We start from the raw sequence: 18,645 nt of genomic DNA, 5'->3' as shown, positions 1-18,645 counted from the left end.
TGATAAAAATTGGTTTTTAAATGGCTGAGATATCCAAAAAAGTGATAATGATAAAAGGCGACAGGCCACGCCTTTTATTATGATCTCTTTGTTTCACTTGTTTTTGGATATCTGAGCCATTGCAAAACCGATTTTCATCAAATAAACATTTGATACCCCCTTAGAATTACATGCTCATTGACATCTCATAGAGTGATTTCTGAATAGCTCGCAAAACGTTAAAAGCTAAATCCTCACCTCAACCAGAACTGTACAGTCCCTTTAATTCAGCACTTAATTTACAAACCAATAGCACTGCAGTTTACACAAACATGCTTGCATAAAGTCATTTACTTTGTGTCATTAAACACTAATATGGAAACATGTACAGCTTAATGATTTGGAAACATCACTGCCCATTTTTTTTTTTTCAGTGATCCAAATGCAGAGAATCACCAAGAAAGAAGATATTACTATATCTTGCATAAATTAATTAACTTTAGATAATCAAGCACAAATTCTACAATCAGGCAGAAAACTGATTTAGTAACATTTATTTTTGGAATCAGCACCCCACATTACCCCACTGTACAAATGTTCATTTTTCCAAATATGAAGATTCACTTTGAAAGAACAAAAATACAATATTTTGCATAAATTAATCAAATTTGCATAATCAAGCTCTGATACCAAGTTCACATGCAGACTGATGGTTTTCACCATTCAGAAATGAAATCAGTACCCCAAATAACCCCACCGTACAAATTTTCATTGGTCCAAACACATAATACCATGATGAAATACAAACAGCAGCCTGTTTTGCATAGAATAATTGAAATCTGCATAATTAAGCACTATAATCATAAAAGCGTGCACATTTCTGATTAAATAATGTTCACATGTGGACTCAGCACCCAGAAATTATCCTATTATACAAATTTTCAGTGATCCATCTGCAGACCCACCATTAAAAAAAAAAGGAAAGCTGTCATATTTTGCATAAATTAGTCAACTTTGCGTAATTAAGCACTGATATCATTAGAACGTGCAAGTTAACAACTTGGCAACATTCATATTTGGATTCAGCACCCAAAATTACTCATGAATTCACATTTACAGGTGGAGCCTAAATGTGAACTACGAAACTCAAAAACTAGGCTGGTTTTTTAGAAGCTACCCACTGACCAGTTATGGTGGTAAACCAGTGCCGTATTGTGCGCCATCTACGTTCCAGGTTGTAAAAATAAACATCACTTATTTTACGTCGCCTGTTATGTTATGTGAGTATGCCAGTACATACTGTCATAGTGATCTAATCTGCATGCACGTGCCGTTGCATAAAGTTTTCCGGCGAATGGGTTTCGTCTGAAGTTGCGCCTAGGGCACCCTGGATCTACTTCCTACAAATCTGGGGAAGACTTGACTGGACATGATATCAGGAAAGTCATCAGCTATAATTCGACGCATATCGGTCGCAATTCGCCATTGTCGAGGAAATCAACAGTCAGCTAGTAGTGCTGGTGTAGTGCGTGCATTCAGCGAAATGTCAGTCAACGATCGAGGGAAACCGTCGGCGGGGATTATCAGTGAGTATGGGGGTGGTCGAGCTAGGAGCTCGTGTAGTGGGTTCAAAGACTGAGAAGGTTGACCTGTAGTAGAGCTCTGTTATATGTTACACGGTACGACTCTAACGTTACGAGTTTTGCAAAGTCCTGCTGGATTTCTTTTGTACGTTACACAGCACACATGTCGGTGAAATTAGAGGTTTACACGGAGCCATATTTGTAATGTTGATCGGCATAAATAGACCACAATATGATGCAAGATCTTATCCAAAAAAGATGTTCTCTTTGTCGGGGCATGCGGGCATGGGGCACTGTGTAACCGCACCAGGTGTGTAGTCCTCATAAATAGACCACAATATGATGCAAGATCTTATCCAAAAAAAGCAGAGCTACCAAGTCTCACGCATTCTGCGTGAGACTCAAGCATTTAGGGGCCATCTCGCGATCTCACGCATGACACCCATTTTTCACACGCATCGGACGAAGTCTGCAACTTGGGCCTATTATAATGAGCATAGCTCAAAAGATTTAAGTGATAGTTGCAATTGAAGGTATATCTCCCTTTTGTCTTTCTTGAAATAAGTCAAAAATAGTCACTTAAGTATGCACCTGATCGCACCATTAAGAGCTCAAAATCGAAAAAGCTCCCTACCGTGGGAGGCCACGGGGGAAAAAAACCCTTCCACACCCTCGCTCGCGCGCACATTGGCATGCCGAGATGCCGAGTCATGAAAATCTCACTCATAAAATCTTGTTGAACTTGGCATCCCTGAAAAAGATGTTCTCTTTGTTGGGGCATGCGGGCATGGGGCACTGTGTAACCGCACCAGGCGTGTAGTCCTATAAATTGGTAATAAAAATAGCGACTGCAGAAAGTTAGTGTGTGAGTGTAGTCGGTAGTTGGTGAGGACAGCTGCATATGTTTACTCATCATTATAAAGAATCAATAATTGTGTGATCCATGTGCAATGCTAACTTGTGATGAGAGCTAGAATTTTATGCCATCCCCCGAAAAACAAACGAAAGGTGAAAAACAAAACACACACACACACACACACACATGTACAAACCAACCCACAACAACTACTAGGGTCTATACTTACGAACCAAAATATTTCTTAAGTATTTATAAGGTCTGTAATTGCCGAAAACAGAAACTAACTTGTAAAGTCGTTAGCATAGAACCAGACTTTAATAAGCCTCTGAGGGATAGTATGTTACAACTTTTAATACAAGGGATTTGGTGACAGAAGTAGAAATCTATTCATCTAACTAGTTTTGTTGAAAGTTCATGTACATGTACATTGTATTGAGTGATTGCTGCAATTGATATTAGGTCCTAGATACTAAATCATAATTTGTTCTATTGTGATGTTTTTACTAAGAATTAAATTTCAACGTCAAAATCACTATTGAAATATTTTTGGTGTATGGTTTCTTGTCTCTATGTCCAACGTCATAATAAAGATTCACAATGTTTGTCATTTGATACTAGCTGTTGATTTGTGGTTGACCTGTATTGTAGATCTATATGTATACAGTACCTCCATTTCCAGATTTTTGAGGAGAGGTGTATACTGGTTAATAGGCCTACAGCCTTTACATGTAGCTGACATACACTTGTAAGTCCCCTGGCTGGAGGTGTATGGTGTAGCCTTAACTAACTGTTAACTTAGTGGTTTTACATCCATGTTTTCTTGTAAAATGTTTTGTTTCCTTTTTCTTTTACCCCCTTTTATTTTCTTTCCTCTTCAGTTATTGGGGATGAAATCCTCAAAGGTCAGACACTTGATACCAACTCAAACTTCATCTGCTCTCAGCTGTACAAACTTGGGGTCAAAGTTGAAAGGGTGAGTTTTCAGTTTGTAGAGTATGTAATTCATACTTTGCATTATTTAAAGGAAAACTTCAAAAAAGGAAAGTTGTGATGTAAAAATAGTAGGCCTATATTCCAAGACTAAAATTTGAATGTAAGATTCAAGCAGAACATGAGAACATCATTCAAAGCAAATATTAGCAATTGAAGGCCCTATGTTCAAATTCTGAGGCTTGAATATCAAAGTCAATGACTTACATTTCAAATAATGTGACAGGAAGATATTATTCAGTGTCCTATTGATAAGAAAGGACAGATCTATGTTGCCTATTCAGAGACCAGTGCGATTTAACAGAACTCTCCACGGGAGTTATATTTATCCAAAGCAGGCAGCGCTGAGGAAAACAGGGGGAAAAATATAACTCCCAAGGGACTGTGAAGTGCAATAATTACAACCAGATGAGGCAGTATTTGCTGTAAATATGTGATCTACATTCATTCTCAGCTCTGTCAGCAGCCTGTCAAATTTTGGAATCGTGTTACCTCACGTGATGTCAAAGCATAGGATATAACAATTTTGAACCTTGCTGGATTAGTCACATGAGTGCATTGTAACCAATCACTGACCAGTATTGATGTAGACCAGTCTGTGTGATCCAATATTACAGATATCAGTCATAGGAGATGACCTGTCCACTATTGCCGATGAAGTCTCGATTTTCTCCAAGCGCTACACACACGTCATCACGTCTGGAGGCATTGGTCCAACGCATGATGACGTCACATTTGAAGGTAATCAAAATGGATGTTAGTAATTGAAATGGTAATTGAAATGGATGTAGAAACAGAGGAATGTATTTGTTTGTGACATGGAAACTTAGTGAACACTACTTTCAGATGTATCCATATTTGTGTTGTATTGTAGTCACTGAATAAATTTGCAATAATACCTTGCCTAGCAGTGTGGTGGTGTTTCTTGCTAATTTTGCAAAGCGACTTATTTTTGCTACATAATAACTCCTGTATTATATGTTGCCTTCCAGAACACATATTAGCTGTATATTGCCTTGCAGAGCATACCTATGTATTAGCTGTATTAATCATCTCCAAAGTGGGAAATCAGCATTTTTCCCCCCAATGTATCCATATTTACCATCTGCATTGTGTTGTATTGTAACCACTGTATAAATTGGCAATAATACCTTGCCTTTCAGTGTGGTGTTGTATCTTGCTAATTTTGCAAGGCAACTGATATTTGCGACATAATGACTCCTTAATTATATATTGCCTTCCAGAACAGGCCTTCATTAGCTTTGTGTATATTGCCTTCCGAAACACACATTAGCTGTATACTGCCTTGCAGTCTAATCATCTCCAAAGTGGGAAATCAACATTTTTCTCCTGAAACAGGATAGTAGTCATATCTTGTTTCTGTGGTTTTTGATCCCAGCTTTAACCTCTCACAAAAGTCCCAATTTGCGAAATATTTTCCTCGCGAAAATACTCTCTCCCTCTCTCTAATTTTGTTATATAAACAATTTTGTATCTGCCATGTTGACCTTAATACATTAAAATCTTAAAAAAAATGAGCTGTCATAAAAATGCCATTGTTTCATTTCTTTTCTAATTTTCAGTATCTTGACATAAATCTCAACAAATGTCAAATGAAAAAAAAAAAATAATGTACAGAGTATTTTCAAGCAGCACTTAAACAGCATCCTCTGAAATGGTTAGCATACATTTTTTTTTTTTTCCCTGGTCATACGTGAAAGATATCTTGGCAAAAATGTATTTAAAATTTCAAACATTTAATAACCTGCAATGGTCTTTTAAGATTTCTACTTTGTGTATTCCACATGCCTTTTTGTATTTCAGGCGTAGCCAAGGCCTTTGGGCAGAAGATCATCCCCCACCCGGAACTGGTCAAGATCTGTCGGGACTACTTTGGAGCTGACAGCGCCCTCGACTCACCACAAATGAAAATGGCTCTGGTAAGTTTGTTAAATTCATGGCTGCTGTGCTATTGTAGTGTGTCCTTGCAGCTGTAATGCCCCATACAATGAGAAGATGCTGCAAAGTATGTGGAGTGGCTACTACCTGAACCATCTCAAATTTCCTGCAAAATCTAGTTACCTCTGCCAAGGGCCGGAGGAGGTTATGTTTTCATCTGCATTTGTTTGTTTGTTTGTTTTTTGTCTGTGTGCAAAATAATTCAAAAAGTTGCTAACAGATATGGATGAAACTTACAGGAAAGGTTGAGAATGACACAAACAGAAATTTCGGTAGAGATCCAGAAATTTTTATGGACTTTATGATGGACTTTTCGATATTTTGGCAGGTAGGGTCAATGAACTTGGGAGTTCAAGCTGTGCATTTTTTGAGATTTGCATACTTGCACTGAAGTGCATGCTGTAGTGTCTGCTAGGGCGACGCAAGGCATGCCGCGCAGCTGGAAGTTGATGACATAACAAAAGGCTTCATACTGGGAAATCGGGCAATTTTTCAGGTGTATGGGTAGAAATCACTGATCTCTATGGAAGAACAAGATCATCATAGGAAAGGAGCTGCTTGATGGAGGTCTGCGCTCTCAGAGTGCTTCTCTAGTTTCTACAGTGTTTGGGCAGACAAACTTGCCTTTCTACACAAGTGTCACCAGTATAAGCAACTCCAGTAACGACATACACATGAGTCGGGAGGGACATAGCATGGCAGACATCAGACATCACATTGGCGCTGTATAGTTGTCACTGATAGATAGTCTTGTTGCAAGACTGATATCACTACTTACTGTAAGTGGTTCACAGAATGTGGGATGTGGAAGAATCCAAGTACCTGGATTTGAGACAAATACCGAGATACAAAATAGTATGTACCCATGTCCAATCTCAAAATTCTGTTGGTACTTTTTTTGACAGTGCAGTGCAAGCACAGGATGTACAATCTTTTCTTGCTCATGTGTGTGTGTGTGTTTCAAGTGTTGAACGTATGTGATACCCTATAGTCCAACGTTAATCTTTTACAAGGTACTAGACCATTGCTCTTGCAAGATAAGACTGTGTTTGCTTATAGTTGTTGATCTTTAGCTGAAGAGATTAAAGGACAAGTTCACCCTCATAAACATAAGGATTGAGAGAATGTAGCAATATTAGTAGAACACATCATTGAAAGTTTGAGGAAAATCGGACAGTCCGTCAAAAAGTTATGAATTTTTGAAGTTTTTGTGCAGTAACCGCTGGATGAGAAGACTACTGCAGTGTATGAATAACTTAGATGTCACATGCGTACAACAATATAAGGAAAATATAAAGGGATTTTCACAAAATTTCATCTTTTGAAAAAAGTATACATTCCCTTGACTCGTTACCGACATGTGTTATGGGTAATATTATTCCCCCTGCCCTTAGAAAGAGGCAAGTCAAGTGCTCTTTTATTATGCGAAAAAAGTGAAAATATGTTGAATTTTCTTTACATTTTCTTTATACTGTTGTACGCATATGACTCATAAGCTATAGTAGTCTCCTCATCCAGCGGTTCCAACACAAACATTTTAAAAATTCATAACTTTTGCATCGATTGTCCAATTTTCCTCAAACTTTCACTGATGTGTTCTACTAATATTGCTGCATTCTCTCAATCCTTATGTCTATGAAGGTGGACTTGTCCTTTAAAATAAAAGAATAGAGATAATCATTAGGTACAAAATATGTTATTTTATTTGGCCTACTGTATATCATTCTGAAGACTACTTGCAAGTAGTTGATAGGTTTGCAGACTGTATAAATGAAGTGAACTTCATTTCTACACCATGCAGCTGTCTTCTGGGGTTGTGTCTCCTCAAAGCCATGTTCAGTATTACCAGATGTTCTCCAAAGAACAGGCTGTATTGGGTTATCACATATTTCATGGACTGACATTGTAAAAGATGTATTTTTGACAATAAGGTTAATTTGCATGTTTTAAATGCAGAAAAAAGCAAGAAAAAATGTACTAATTGTGGCATAGGTGCACTAGCTATTGATACAAATGGTGCAGTAGTCTTACAAGACACCTTCACAGCAACCGAATGATGTTGTGGTTTGTGACAAAATCTCAGTGGTTGAGAGATTTAAAATTCACTTTTCTTATTTAGCCTTGAAATGATTTGTCTGAGTTATGCCATCAATGAGAATTGCTCAAACATGTAAGCATGATTAAAACAGCACCAATTTGTGATTTCTAATAGTCCATAAGTGAAGACCATATTACTGATAAATATGTGCTTGCTATATAATGAGTAAACCAATAGTCCTGGTGCATTTCAGTTGCGAGCATTAAGTGATTTTAGGATTGAAAGCTTTTGATGTGAGATGTACAACTCTGAAAATTTATTTGATTTCATAACTTTTTAAAGGTAATCTTGTTAATGCATATTTTGATTCATCTAATCATAGTTCAAGTAATTCAATCATCTCAAATCTCTATGTGCGTGATTATGAATTGTATACTGCATGCTTGCTGTCAACATTTGACATGCCCATGCCCTTTGCAGAAAGTGGTCATCACGAGTGATGGCGCCCTAGAAGATGCAAGGATCAGAAAAGAAAGTACAGCAGTGGATGTGCTAGTTGGCAAGCAGACCAAAATAAGATTTAAAAAGAAATGACGCAAACCAACGTTAGGCACGCTTTTCATATTATTCGAAATATGCAAGTGTTCTATCGACTCTGTAATGATTAACCTTTTGAGGACGCGTCCTGAGAATACTCGGGCAAGGGTACATGGGAAATGCGTGTTGTAGCAAAATCAGCCCATCCTCATTGGGTTAAAGTACACTTTATAATTAAACGTATGTAATTTGATTCATATTTAAATGTCACACAGGTCCCGGAGCACTGCAATCTGACGTATGGCAAGAATCTCAAGACGGGACAGCCACATCTCTATCCCCTCATCTCGGTGGAAAACGTCTACATCTTCCCCGGAATCCCCAAGCTCTTAGAAGCCGCCTTCGTGTCGTTACAGGTGTTTATTTTCTCTGTAGCAACTCTTATTTTGTCCAGTAGATTTCCACATTTAATGATCATCTTTATTGATGGTTCTGTTATGAGCAGTATCCATCCCATTATTTATAGAGAAAGTGAAGAGATTGATTGACACATTGCAAACTTTCATAAATGTTACAGTGTATGTTTGTAAAAACAGGATGCATTTCTGGTTGAACGTCTTAGATTAGCAGACACTTTTTCAGTTGACTAGAATGGATTTGCAATGCAAGTTGGTTTGTTAGTATCAGGTATTCCATCCCAGAAAATGTGAATCCTGATGGCAGACCTAGAAGTCACATCTCTATCCCCTCATCTCGGTGGAAAACGTCTACATCTTCCCCGGAATCCCCAAGCTCTTAGAAGCCGCCTTCGTGTCGTTACAGGTGTTTATTTTCTCTGTAGCAACTCTTATTTTGTCCAGTAGATTTCCACATTTAATGATCATCTTTATTGATGGTTCTGTTATGAGCAGTATCCATCCCATTATTTATAGAGAAAGTGAAGAGATTGATTGACACATTGCAAACTTTCATAAATGTTACAGTGTATGTTTGTAAAAACAGGATGCATTTCTGGTTGAACGTCTTAGATTAGCAGACACTTTTTCAGTTGACTAGAATGGATTTGCAATGCAAGTTGGTTTGTTAGTATCAGGTATTCCATCCCAGAAAATGTGAATCCTGATGGCAGACCTAGAAGTCGTATTTGTAATAAGGTAGAAGTGTATCTTCTAGACATTGTAGTGCATGATTTCTCCAATGTTCATCAATGCTTATGTAGTGGTATAAATATGTCCTGTGACAAACGATGTGTGGTTACATGCTAAAATACAAAGAAAAATAAAAACACATACATGAAACAAAGGAAAAAAAAACAGCAAATCCCCTATATAAAAAAGTACACACACACACACACACACCTTATAGCGTGATTTGTGAATTCTCTTTAATCTTCATCAAGAATATTTATATTGTTAAAGTGCTACAACTTCATTAGTTATAATGCTGCCACGTACCAGTTCAACTGTCACTTAGCTTTGTTATACTAGTTACGATAGCTCTGACTGAGGTACTAGTGTATGATGCACTGTATAACAGTATGCATTGTATCAGATATATTGCTTACTTCAAGGTCTTCATGCCAAGAAGTTACATGATGAATTTTCGCTATCAGCTGTGTGGCCTTGATTGCTGAAAGTCACCAATTTTCCCAGATTTTCACATTTTACGGGTTGAAGATTTCATTCTCGTCCTTTCCAGGAGAAGCTCTTCCAGGGGTCACAGGTCAAATTCTACGTGAGAGAGATATTCATCAGCACCCACGAAATCGCGGTGGCACCCTACCTCAATCAATTCAATGCCAAGTACAAGGACATCGTACACCTGGGATCATACCCAAAGCTTAGCCACAGGTGAGAATAGGAAGATGTAATTTATCTTCAGAGTTGGTAATTTCCATGTGTCTGATAGGAGCATTGCAGCAGACATTATTTTAGGAGATTGAGGAAATTGTCTCCACCCCCCCCCCTCTTTTTTTGTTGGAAATGGTTTAGGTCTGTTTGCATTTTGTGGTGTTAGTGGATCTGAAAGCATGATTTTCAGTTTGTCAAATGGTGCATGTGTATAATTCATGATTGTGTTGACTTGCCACAAAAAATGAGTTTGCTGTTATGATTTTCCTGTTGAGAGGAATGAAAGGAAACATACCGCTGTATACCAAAAATCAAATTTTTTTTTTTTTTTAATCATATATCGACACTGCCCTCTTCTCATTTCCAAGTTTATTTGACTTTAGCAGAAGGTCTCTGTAAAGTAATTGTGCATATAGAGGAGCCACTCAGATCTGGACTGCAATTTTATTCATGCACCCTGTAGAATTGATTGCCTGATTTCCAATGCAGCTGTTACCCACATAAGCAATAAAGACAGATCAACTTGCACAAAATGTATATACAGTGGAGAAAGTTCAATATACTTTTCATGGTCCCCATTTTTTTTTTTAAAGTACATTGTGAGGCAAACATGTTGATGAATTGTATGATTTTACATCTTTAAAGGACAAGTCCACCTTCATATACATATGGATTGAGTGAATGCAACAATATTAGGAGAACACATCAGTGAAAGTTTGGGGAAAATCCGACGATCCGTTCAGAAGTTATGAAGTTTTAAAGCATCTGCGCAATCACTGCTGAACGAGGAGACTACTACAGTGTATGATGTCACATGCATACAACGGTATAAGGAAAATAAAAAGAGAATTTCACAAAACTTTGTTTTTTGAATAAAGTGCACATTTCTTTGACTCGTTACTGAAATATCATTCCCCTTGCCTTCTGAAAGAGAGAAGTCGAGTGTTCTTTTGTTATGCGAGAAAAGTGAAAATATGTTGAATTTTCTTTATACTTTCTTTATATCATTGTACTCATGTGACATCACAAGCTATAGTAGTCTTCTCATCCAGCCGTGACTGAGCAGAAACTTCAAAAATTCATAACTTTTGAATGGATTGTCCGATTTTCCCCAAACTCTCAGTGATGTGCTCTACTAATATTGCTGCATTCATTCAACCCACATGTCTATGAAGGTGAACTTGTCCTTTAATAGTTAGGAGCTGATTGTAATGAACCACCCTATTAATCTGTTTATTTGTTGGATTTTCTTTTGCAGCTACTACACGGTAAAGTTGGTATTGGAGAGCGAGGACGAGACGACCCTGAACCAAGCTCACAGTGAACTCCTTGCCATGCTTCCACAGGGTAGGTCAAATGTCGCATGCATAGTAGCCACATAAAATGCACAGGTCATTGGCTTTGTGGGTCAAAGGTCAAGAGATCACAGCTAAGCAGTGAATTCTAGAACTGCTCATGATTTTAAAGACATTATTTGCCATTTGCAGATGAAACAAAAACCCAGCTTTAGTGCTTCAAAATAGTTCTAAAATGTGAGTTAGGAATAAAAAAAAACAAAAACAAAAACAACCAGTGTAAAAATGTTAATCAGTATAATCAGTATTAAGTATTGTTAAATATACAAAATGTGAACAATAGTTGAAATAAAATTGTTTCTAGATTAAAACGTCTACAGTTATGGTTTATTGAGACAAATAATGATATCTCCTTATGTTTTAGGCTCTATTGCAAAATTTGTATATGCGAGGATGTTATGTGATACATTTAACCGACACATATGCATCAAACTCAGAGATTTTCCCAGAGATGCTCCCAATGGTAAACAGTGCCTTTAATGGTACACTGGACAGCTACACTAGGTGTAGGTATGTTTCACTGAAGTAGACAAATTACTGTGCGCTTCTAAAAAATAACAGAAAATTTTCACCTCATTAATAAGGTGTTTGGAAAAAGTTAAAGGTCAGGGTTCTAAACTGGAAGTATTTCTCAAGTGTAAATAGTAATTGATCAAATATCATACTGCCTAATAAGGCGCGGTCAGACTGGCAACAGATCGAGAAGATGAAGTTCGCGATCTTTAAGATCTCGAAGTTTTGCTAGTGTGACCGCAAACTTCCTGCGAAACGTCCCGCAAACTTCCCGCGAAACATCTCGCAAAACTTCTCGCGAAACTTCCCACTCCAACTAGGGATATTTCCCTCACCCCTGACACACTTCTCGATCTGTTTCCGGGCGGTGTCTTCGAAGCGCGAGGCCATTGTCATGTACAGGTGTACATTGTTACGTCACAATCACTAGCCATCGGACGGCGCGCTCTTTCTTCTTGCTTGTGCGCGCGTACCAATGACCCAAACTTCTTGTTCCAAGTTTGCCTGCCAGTGTGACCGCATGACAAAAGATTGCGAAGACTTCGCAATCTTAAACTTCTTGACCTTTTGCCAGTATGCCCGCACCTATAAATTGTTTGGTATTTGATGTGAAGTGGAATGATTAGGCACTTCTTCATTGATAATGAGATTTGAAATCAGATTTTTTTTTTTTTCATCAAACAGACAAGACAATCTTCTCTAGGGACCTGTGGGGATGCTTAATTTTACACCTTTAGTTTTTCACTTGTTGTGACTCCTTTCAGGAAACACAGACAAATTAAAATCAGCCGAGTTGACCAAAATGCCATCTTCAGGCCTAAAGACACTCTCCTACAATTTAATCGCAACATGTAAAATAGAAATGACATAAGGAGATCAAACATTTGCTTTCAGCTCCCAAACTGTGGAATAACTTACCATTAGAAATCAGGAAATCCCCAACAGTAGCAATCTTAAAATCAAGATTCAAAACAATTTTTTTTTTTTTCATTTAACTACTTATTATTTTTGAATATATCAGGAGCTCTTGCCATGCAGAAGAATATAATGTACATGAGTTTTGCACTTAACAAATTTATACTATCATCATTATGTTATAAGGGAGTTCACGGTTGTGATTTGCGCTTGTGCAAAACAAAGGTCAAATGAGAATGTCTGTGTATTTGCCACTGACTTTAAAATGTAAAGAAGTCTCGAGCAACTATGAGAATCTGAATTATGTCAGTACAATGTATGTGTTTCAGACTAAATTAGAACGTACAGGTGTAGGTCATTCATTAACACTGTTTAGCAAAATCTCTCCATGCACTTTATCAACATTGATTTAATACAAAATGCCATGCTTCAACAAGGAATTTTTGATCACAACACATGTCCATGTTATTTCAAAGTCTATGATGTAGGGGTCAAATGAGACATGCGCTAACCATGAACTCCCTTATTGTCATTACTACTGGAAAATCAACCCAGTGACTTTTTGTGGGTTTTGTGATGCAGGGTCTCATGCATGATTGTATAAAAGAGTATTGCTCAGCGCCTTCAAAGTGTACATAACATTCCTCTGTCAGAACACGTTGTGAAGTATGACAACGATCCGGTCGGCAGAGCGCCAGAGGCTGTGTACAATCTCGTGTCGTCCCCGGCGCCCATCCCAAGTGATGCCGCAGAGGACACCGACGCACCGTCCACAAGTCTCGCCAGCGAGGACAGCGATCTGCGGCCGCTCTCTGAGAAGGTGCACGAAGCAGTAAGAGGTGAGATTTGAATTAATAGACGGAGGACAGATTTATGAGATGGTGGTATACATTATATACTGTATACGCTGTTATTTTTGCGACGGTTTAATTTTCGCAAATTTCTCAAATCACAGTTGGACCGGGAATTTAACAACACGCGAAAATGTCACTATGCACTAAGGTAATAATGTGCTTATGAAGGCCTCTGTGTCAATTCGCGAAAAGAACGTATCGCGAAAATGTCCGTGACCTCCTCGTTCGCAAAAATATCTGTATGCGAAAATAACAGTGTATACAGTACATTGTACCTCACTTTCACGTGACAAACTCTGATTCAACGACTGCTTAGACACCATCGGGACAGGACAAGCCTTATCTACTCCGTTAACCCATTCGTCACTGAAACACATGAAACTGCCCTTTTGTTTTTTTTCCTTTATAGTCTTATGCTGTACCATTTTTTGTATTGTTTTCATATAAGAATATATGACGATTCAATTGGAAAAGGTCAAAGGTCAACAAATGTATATATATCAGAATTACCTCTGTGAGACACCATTCTCTTGGTAAAGTCTTAGACTTTCAAATAAACATAAGTTAGACAAAAGTAAACATGCGGTGAGCTATTTCATATGATTTAGAACGTTGAAATGAGAGCAATATTGCTGTAACTTCCAATGAACCATAGGCCATTATGTACAGAATCTTCAGCGGCTAAAGGGTAAATGTTGTAAAGCCTGTTTAGAGAGGTCAACATAAGATATGGCAGTGATGTCTATTCGTCGTATTTTGGCCACAGTGTGGCTGTATACATTCCAAGCTTGCTCTACATGAGAATGATCAATTTGTGTGTGTGCCTGTGTGCTAAATACAATGTAGTGCAGGTCTGTGTAATAATTTCACCATAAATCATATGATATTGTATGATATGAATATAACCAATATTGACTACTTTGTCAAGACGTGAAAATCCTTAACGTGCAGCAATTCTGACCAGCTTATATTACAGATTATAAAGGGGCGTCTGGGTGCTATGTGTATTTACTTTATATGCATGTGTTTATATACAAGACACATGCACACACACACACACACACACACACACACATTATGAATATAATACAGTATGTCCCCCCAAAAAAATTACAATTGATTTTCGCATTGTTAACTTTCAAAATGATTGAACAATCTAAATTCTATTTCTGGGAATGAAACTATAACTTCTTAACTACACTTTTCAGAAAACCCCATTCAAGTTGGTTAAGTGGTCACAGAGAAATGTGGATCATTGTAAAGCATGTCATGGTCCTGTTTCTTCCAAGTTCAGCACTTGTTGCTCTTGGAACTGTGAACACAATGGACAAAACTTGGAGTGAAGGGATTCCTGACATGCTCTACAAAGATCCTTATTTCTCTTTGACAACTGAAGGAAATCGGATGTTTTTTTGTTGTTGTTGTTGTAAGATGTGGGTAATAAGTTGTATTTTCATATCCCTGAAATTGCATTTGGATTGATTCACTATTTTTAAAGTTATTGTTGCGGACGGTCCCGTTGTAATTTTCTGCTGGACATACGGTATTGTAATCTGGCCACATGTCCCTTTGTGTTGCATCTTCCAGTTCTAGAAGAAGCCTTGGAGAAATATGAACTTGAGGAGATCTGTGCAGGATTCAACGGTGGGAAAGACTGCACCGCCCTCGTGCATTTATTCCATGCCGTTGTAAGAAGGTATTAGAAGAAGCAAAAAGTCATTCCCTTACCTGCTGTTTGTGCTGAGTCAGAATTATCCCAGCTTGTTCTAGAACAATGAGCATTTATCACAGATTGTTTTGTAGTTTCACCAAATCTTTAAATTCACAATTCTATTAACTTAATATTCATTTCCTGGACAACCTGAAATGCCAATAAAGAGACATGTTATGTGGGTTTATTAGTTTTTGGAGAAGACATTTTGGCGTGGCATATTCAAATGTACGGGATTATCTTTGTGACACCCTTTATTTCTATCTTTTCACACGTACAGTTTTCCGTAAGTTTCCAAAAGTCTCTGCATTTCATACTTTTTTTTTGGGGGGGGGGGATGGCTGTCTCTACATGTCATTTAGAAAATCTTTTTGATGAGATTTTGTATTTCTTTATATTAATTTTGCATTATTCCCTCTTATTTTAATGGATGATTTGTGTGATTATTTCTTTGTTTTGATACACATTCATTTGTTCATCTGTCTGAAATTATTAATGTATTCATTTATTCATTCATTCATTTTAAACTCATATATTCATATAATCATATATTCACACATTTATCTCCAGGAAATATCCAGACTACAAGGGCCAGCTTCAGGTCTTGTATATTCAGCATCCCAGAGGTACATTCCCAGAAGTAGATGAGTTTGTGAAGGAATCAATACTAAGGTATAGTAGACTTAATAATTTATTCACTATCTTCATTTCCTTGTCTTGTCAGACCTTGCTCTCACTGAATAGTATTGCATACAAGCATTGTTCAGCCACACTGTGAAAAAAAAAAGTGTATATGATGGAAAAGGCAAAGCAGTGAAAAGGGAAGATACATTGTATATGTTTGAAATAGAGTCAGAAATTACAAATATATCTCCAGATATAATCATTTTATTCTGCAGAGAACCTTTTTAGCTCACTCTCAACCATACCTTTACTTCCTTTTGGTCTCTTCTCGTAATGTGCAGCAGCTCCCCACCCCACGCCTGTCACCTCAGCCACACCCTTTATACAACCTTTTTACCTTTCTAGCAAGATTTCTGCTTCTACCAGATGTCGCATGCTTTACTTCTGAAGAGCTCAAATACCCATTAGCCATTTCATGGTTATAATGTCAGCATTTGTTGATAAAGGTCATTGCAGACCTTCACTTGAAACTTACGTGTAACTGAGAATGAATATCGATCAGATGTCGCATATAAATATTGATCAGGCGTCGGATATGAATAGGGCATGCATGGGGCTCTCAAATTAATTAGTAATGCACCATAAAGGGACAAGAATGGGTTCAGTAAAAGTCAAAATCTAGGGAGCTCAGCCTCGATTGCAACATAGGTCTTCACATAGTTTTGCAGCAAAGCAAGCACACTAGTTGAAAAAGGTAAACTATCCAAAAGTGTATTAAGCAATTCTGATAGCAGAAACTTTCGAGTGAAGTTATTTTTGTACTCAATGTAATACAAATAAACATGAATTCAGGTCTCAAATGCAGACACTCTTGTCTACATTTCGGGAACCTGGTGTACCATGTTCCTGTATGTAAGTTGATGCAACAAAAAACCTGGTACACCAGGATCCTGGAAAGAATGGCTTAACAAAAGCCTTTATGCAGCACTGACATTTAGATGGCTACTTTCTGCTTGGTTGTTTTCAACTGGTCTTCTAATTGAAAGATGTGGCATAGTGGATAAGACTCCCGACTCCCGATCGGAGGACTCGAGTTCAAATCCCGCCAGTGCCTAGTCCTTGGACAAGATGCTTTTACCCACCATGTCTCTCTCGACCCAGGTGTATAAATGGGTGCCTGGCAATGCTAGGGTAATAATAATGACAGGGCCCTCTGGTAGAGCAGTGGTAACACTGAAGAGGCTACCCTTGGTAAATAAGACCTATATATCAATCCGTGATTTAAAATATGTGTTGCTCAGAGGTTTTTGCAGACCATTGGTAACTGTGAACTGACTTCAAATACCATAATCATCTTTATCCCTTGATCCTCCCTTGATGCCTACACAGGTACAATCTGAAGACGATTCTAATACAAGGGCCCATCAAGGGCGCCCTCTCGAAGATGAAGGAGTCCCACCCCAAGATAAAAGCAGTTTTGATGGGCACCAGGAACACGGATCCATATTCAGGTATACGCATGTAATAAATAGTGTGTGCCCTTACATGTGTATGTGTGACTGTGTGCATACTGTATATTTTAAAGCTGTAAATTATTTTCGCATACAGATATTTTTGTGAATTAGGAGTTCGCAAGCATTTTCGTGAGATATTTTTTCATGATTTTGACTCCGACGCTATGCATACAGTACATGTATGTAAGTGCACCAATATTTTCACGTGTTAAATTCACGGTCCAACAGTGATTCGCAAAGTTTGTGAAAACAGCTTGTACAGTATATGTTTGTATGTATGCCTGTTCTCTGTGTGATATAATCTACTGCATAGTCTTTTACAGGGCTTTACATGGGTAATAGGACAATTCCCTTCATCCAACAGCGTAATAATGGAAATTATAGTTCGATAAAATGTTAATGTATTAAACTATGATATATTCATTCACGTTTTCATATAAATTTTGTAAATTCAACGGATGAATGCTTCATGTTTACCATCAATTTGCAAAAAACAACAAAAACAAAAGCAACAGCAAAAAAAAAAAAAAAAATGACACGAGGAACTCCTCAAGAGTGAAAGCAGCTGTTTTCAGAAATTATTTTCCCCATGATATTTTTGATGTTTTGCCCGTTTGCTGGTTTTAATTGCAAAATCCTACGCTCACTTGATTGCATTAAAATTGGCCAAATTTCCCTATCAAATGAAATGGAAATGCAGCTTTTATTTTGTCCTTTCAGTGAGATCTCTAAAGCGAGACAGATTTGTACAATGTGTGTACATTATTGGAAATCATAGAGGCTGGTGAAAAAGAAATAAATAAAAAGAGTTGGAAATTACTGTTTGGAGACCTTTTGCAGTGACTGGTCCTAAATTGCATATTAATCAGTTTCTCTACCCTGTGACTGTTTGCTGCAGCGACTCTAGGCTTCTTTGCACCAACGGATGAAGGATGGCCGGAATACATGCGGGTCAACCCGATTCTCTACTGGAGCTACCACGACGTTTGGCGATTCATACGTGAGCTCTTCGTGCCCTACTGTAGGCTGTATGACAAAGGGTAAGCTATACAATTGTATAGTATGTTTTTGCTAACAGGAATTGTAAAAATTTGAAGAAATTTGTAACCCTTGAGAAATTTGATGAACTCCAAGATGTATTAAATTTCACATTCCAGTGCCCCTATTTTCATATTTTTGAAGTCAAGATGGAGTGATAAAAGACAGCAGAGATTGTAAAATGCACATTTTGTGCAACAAGTAATCAAATCTTGTGTTGCAACCATTAGATTTATTGATTGCTAAACAGGCAAACACTATCGCAATAATTCTTGTGTATACTGCAGTTTTCACCTTTTTCCTCTAAGGGCGGACATGTTCAAGGT

The 18,645-nt window shown here is 37.7% G+C and overlaps 1 protein-coding gene across 1 annotated transcript; it reads left to right on the top strand.

The window, feature by feature from the left end:
• Positions 1 to 1,390: 1,390 nt before the first annotated feature.
• Positions 1,391 to 18,325, top strand: LOC140236100 (FAD synthase-like). The gene is made up of 12 exons (XM_072316071.1): positions 1,391 to 1,565; positions 3,300 to 3,394; positions 4,029 to 4,152; positions 5,236 to 5,351; positions 8,221 to 8,361; positions 9,644 to 9,795; positions 11,054 to 11,142; positions 13,232 to 13,417; positions 15,020 to 15,128; positions 15,714 to 15,815; positions 17,157 to 17,278; positions 18,180 to 18,325. Exons 1-12 carry the CDS (start codon positions 1,409 to 1,411, stop codon positions 18,323 to 18,325), a joined length of 1,539 nt encoding a protein of 512 aa, XP_072172172.1. The 5' UTR covers positions 1,391 to 1,408.
• Positions 18,326 to 18,645: the final 320 nt, after the last annotated feature.

Source organism: Diadema setosum, chromosome 12, assembly GCF_964275005.1.
Source record: "Diadema setosum chromosome 12, eeDiaSeto1, whole genome shotgun sequence".
NCBI lineage: Eukaryota > Metazoa > Echinodermata > Echinoidea > Diadematoida > Diadematidae > Diadema > Diadema setosum.
This window is presented reverse-complemented; position numbering and strand designations above follow the sequence as displayed.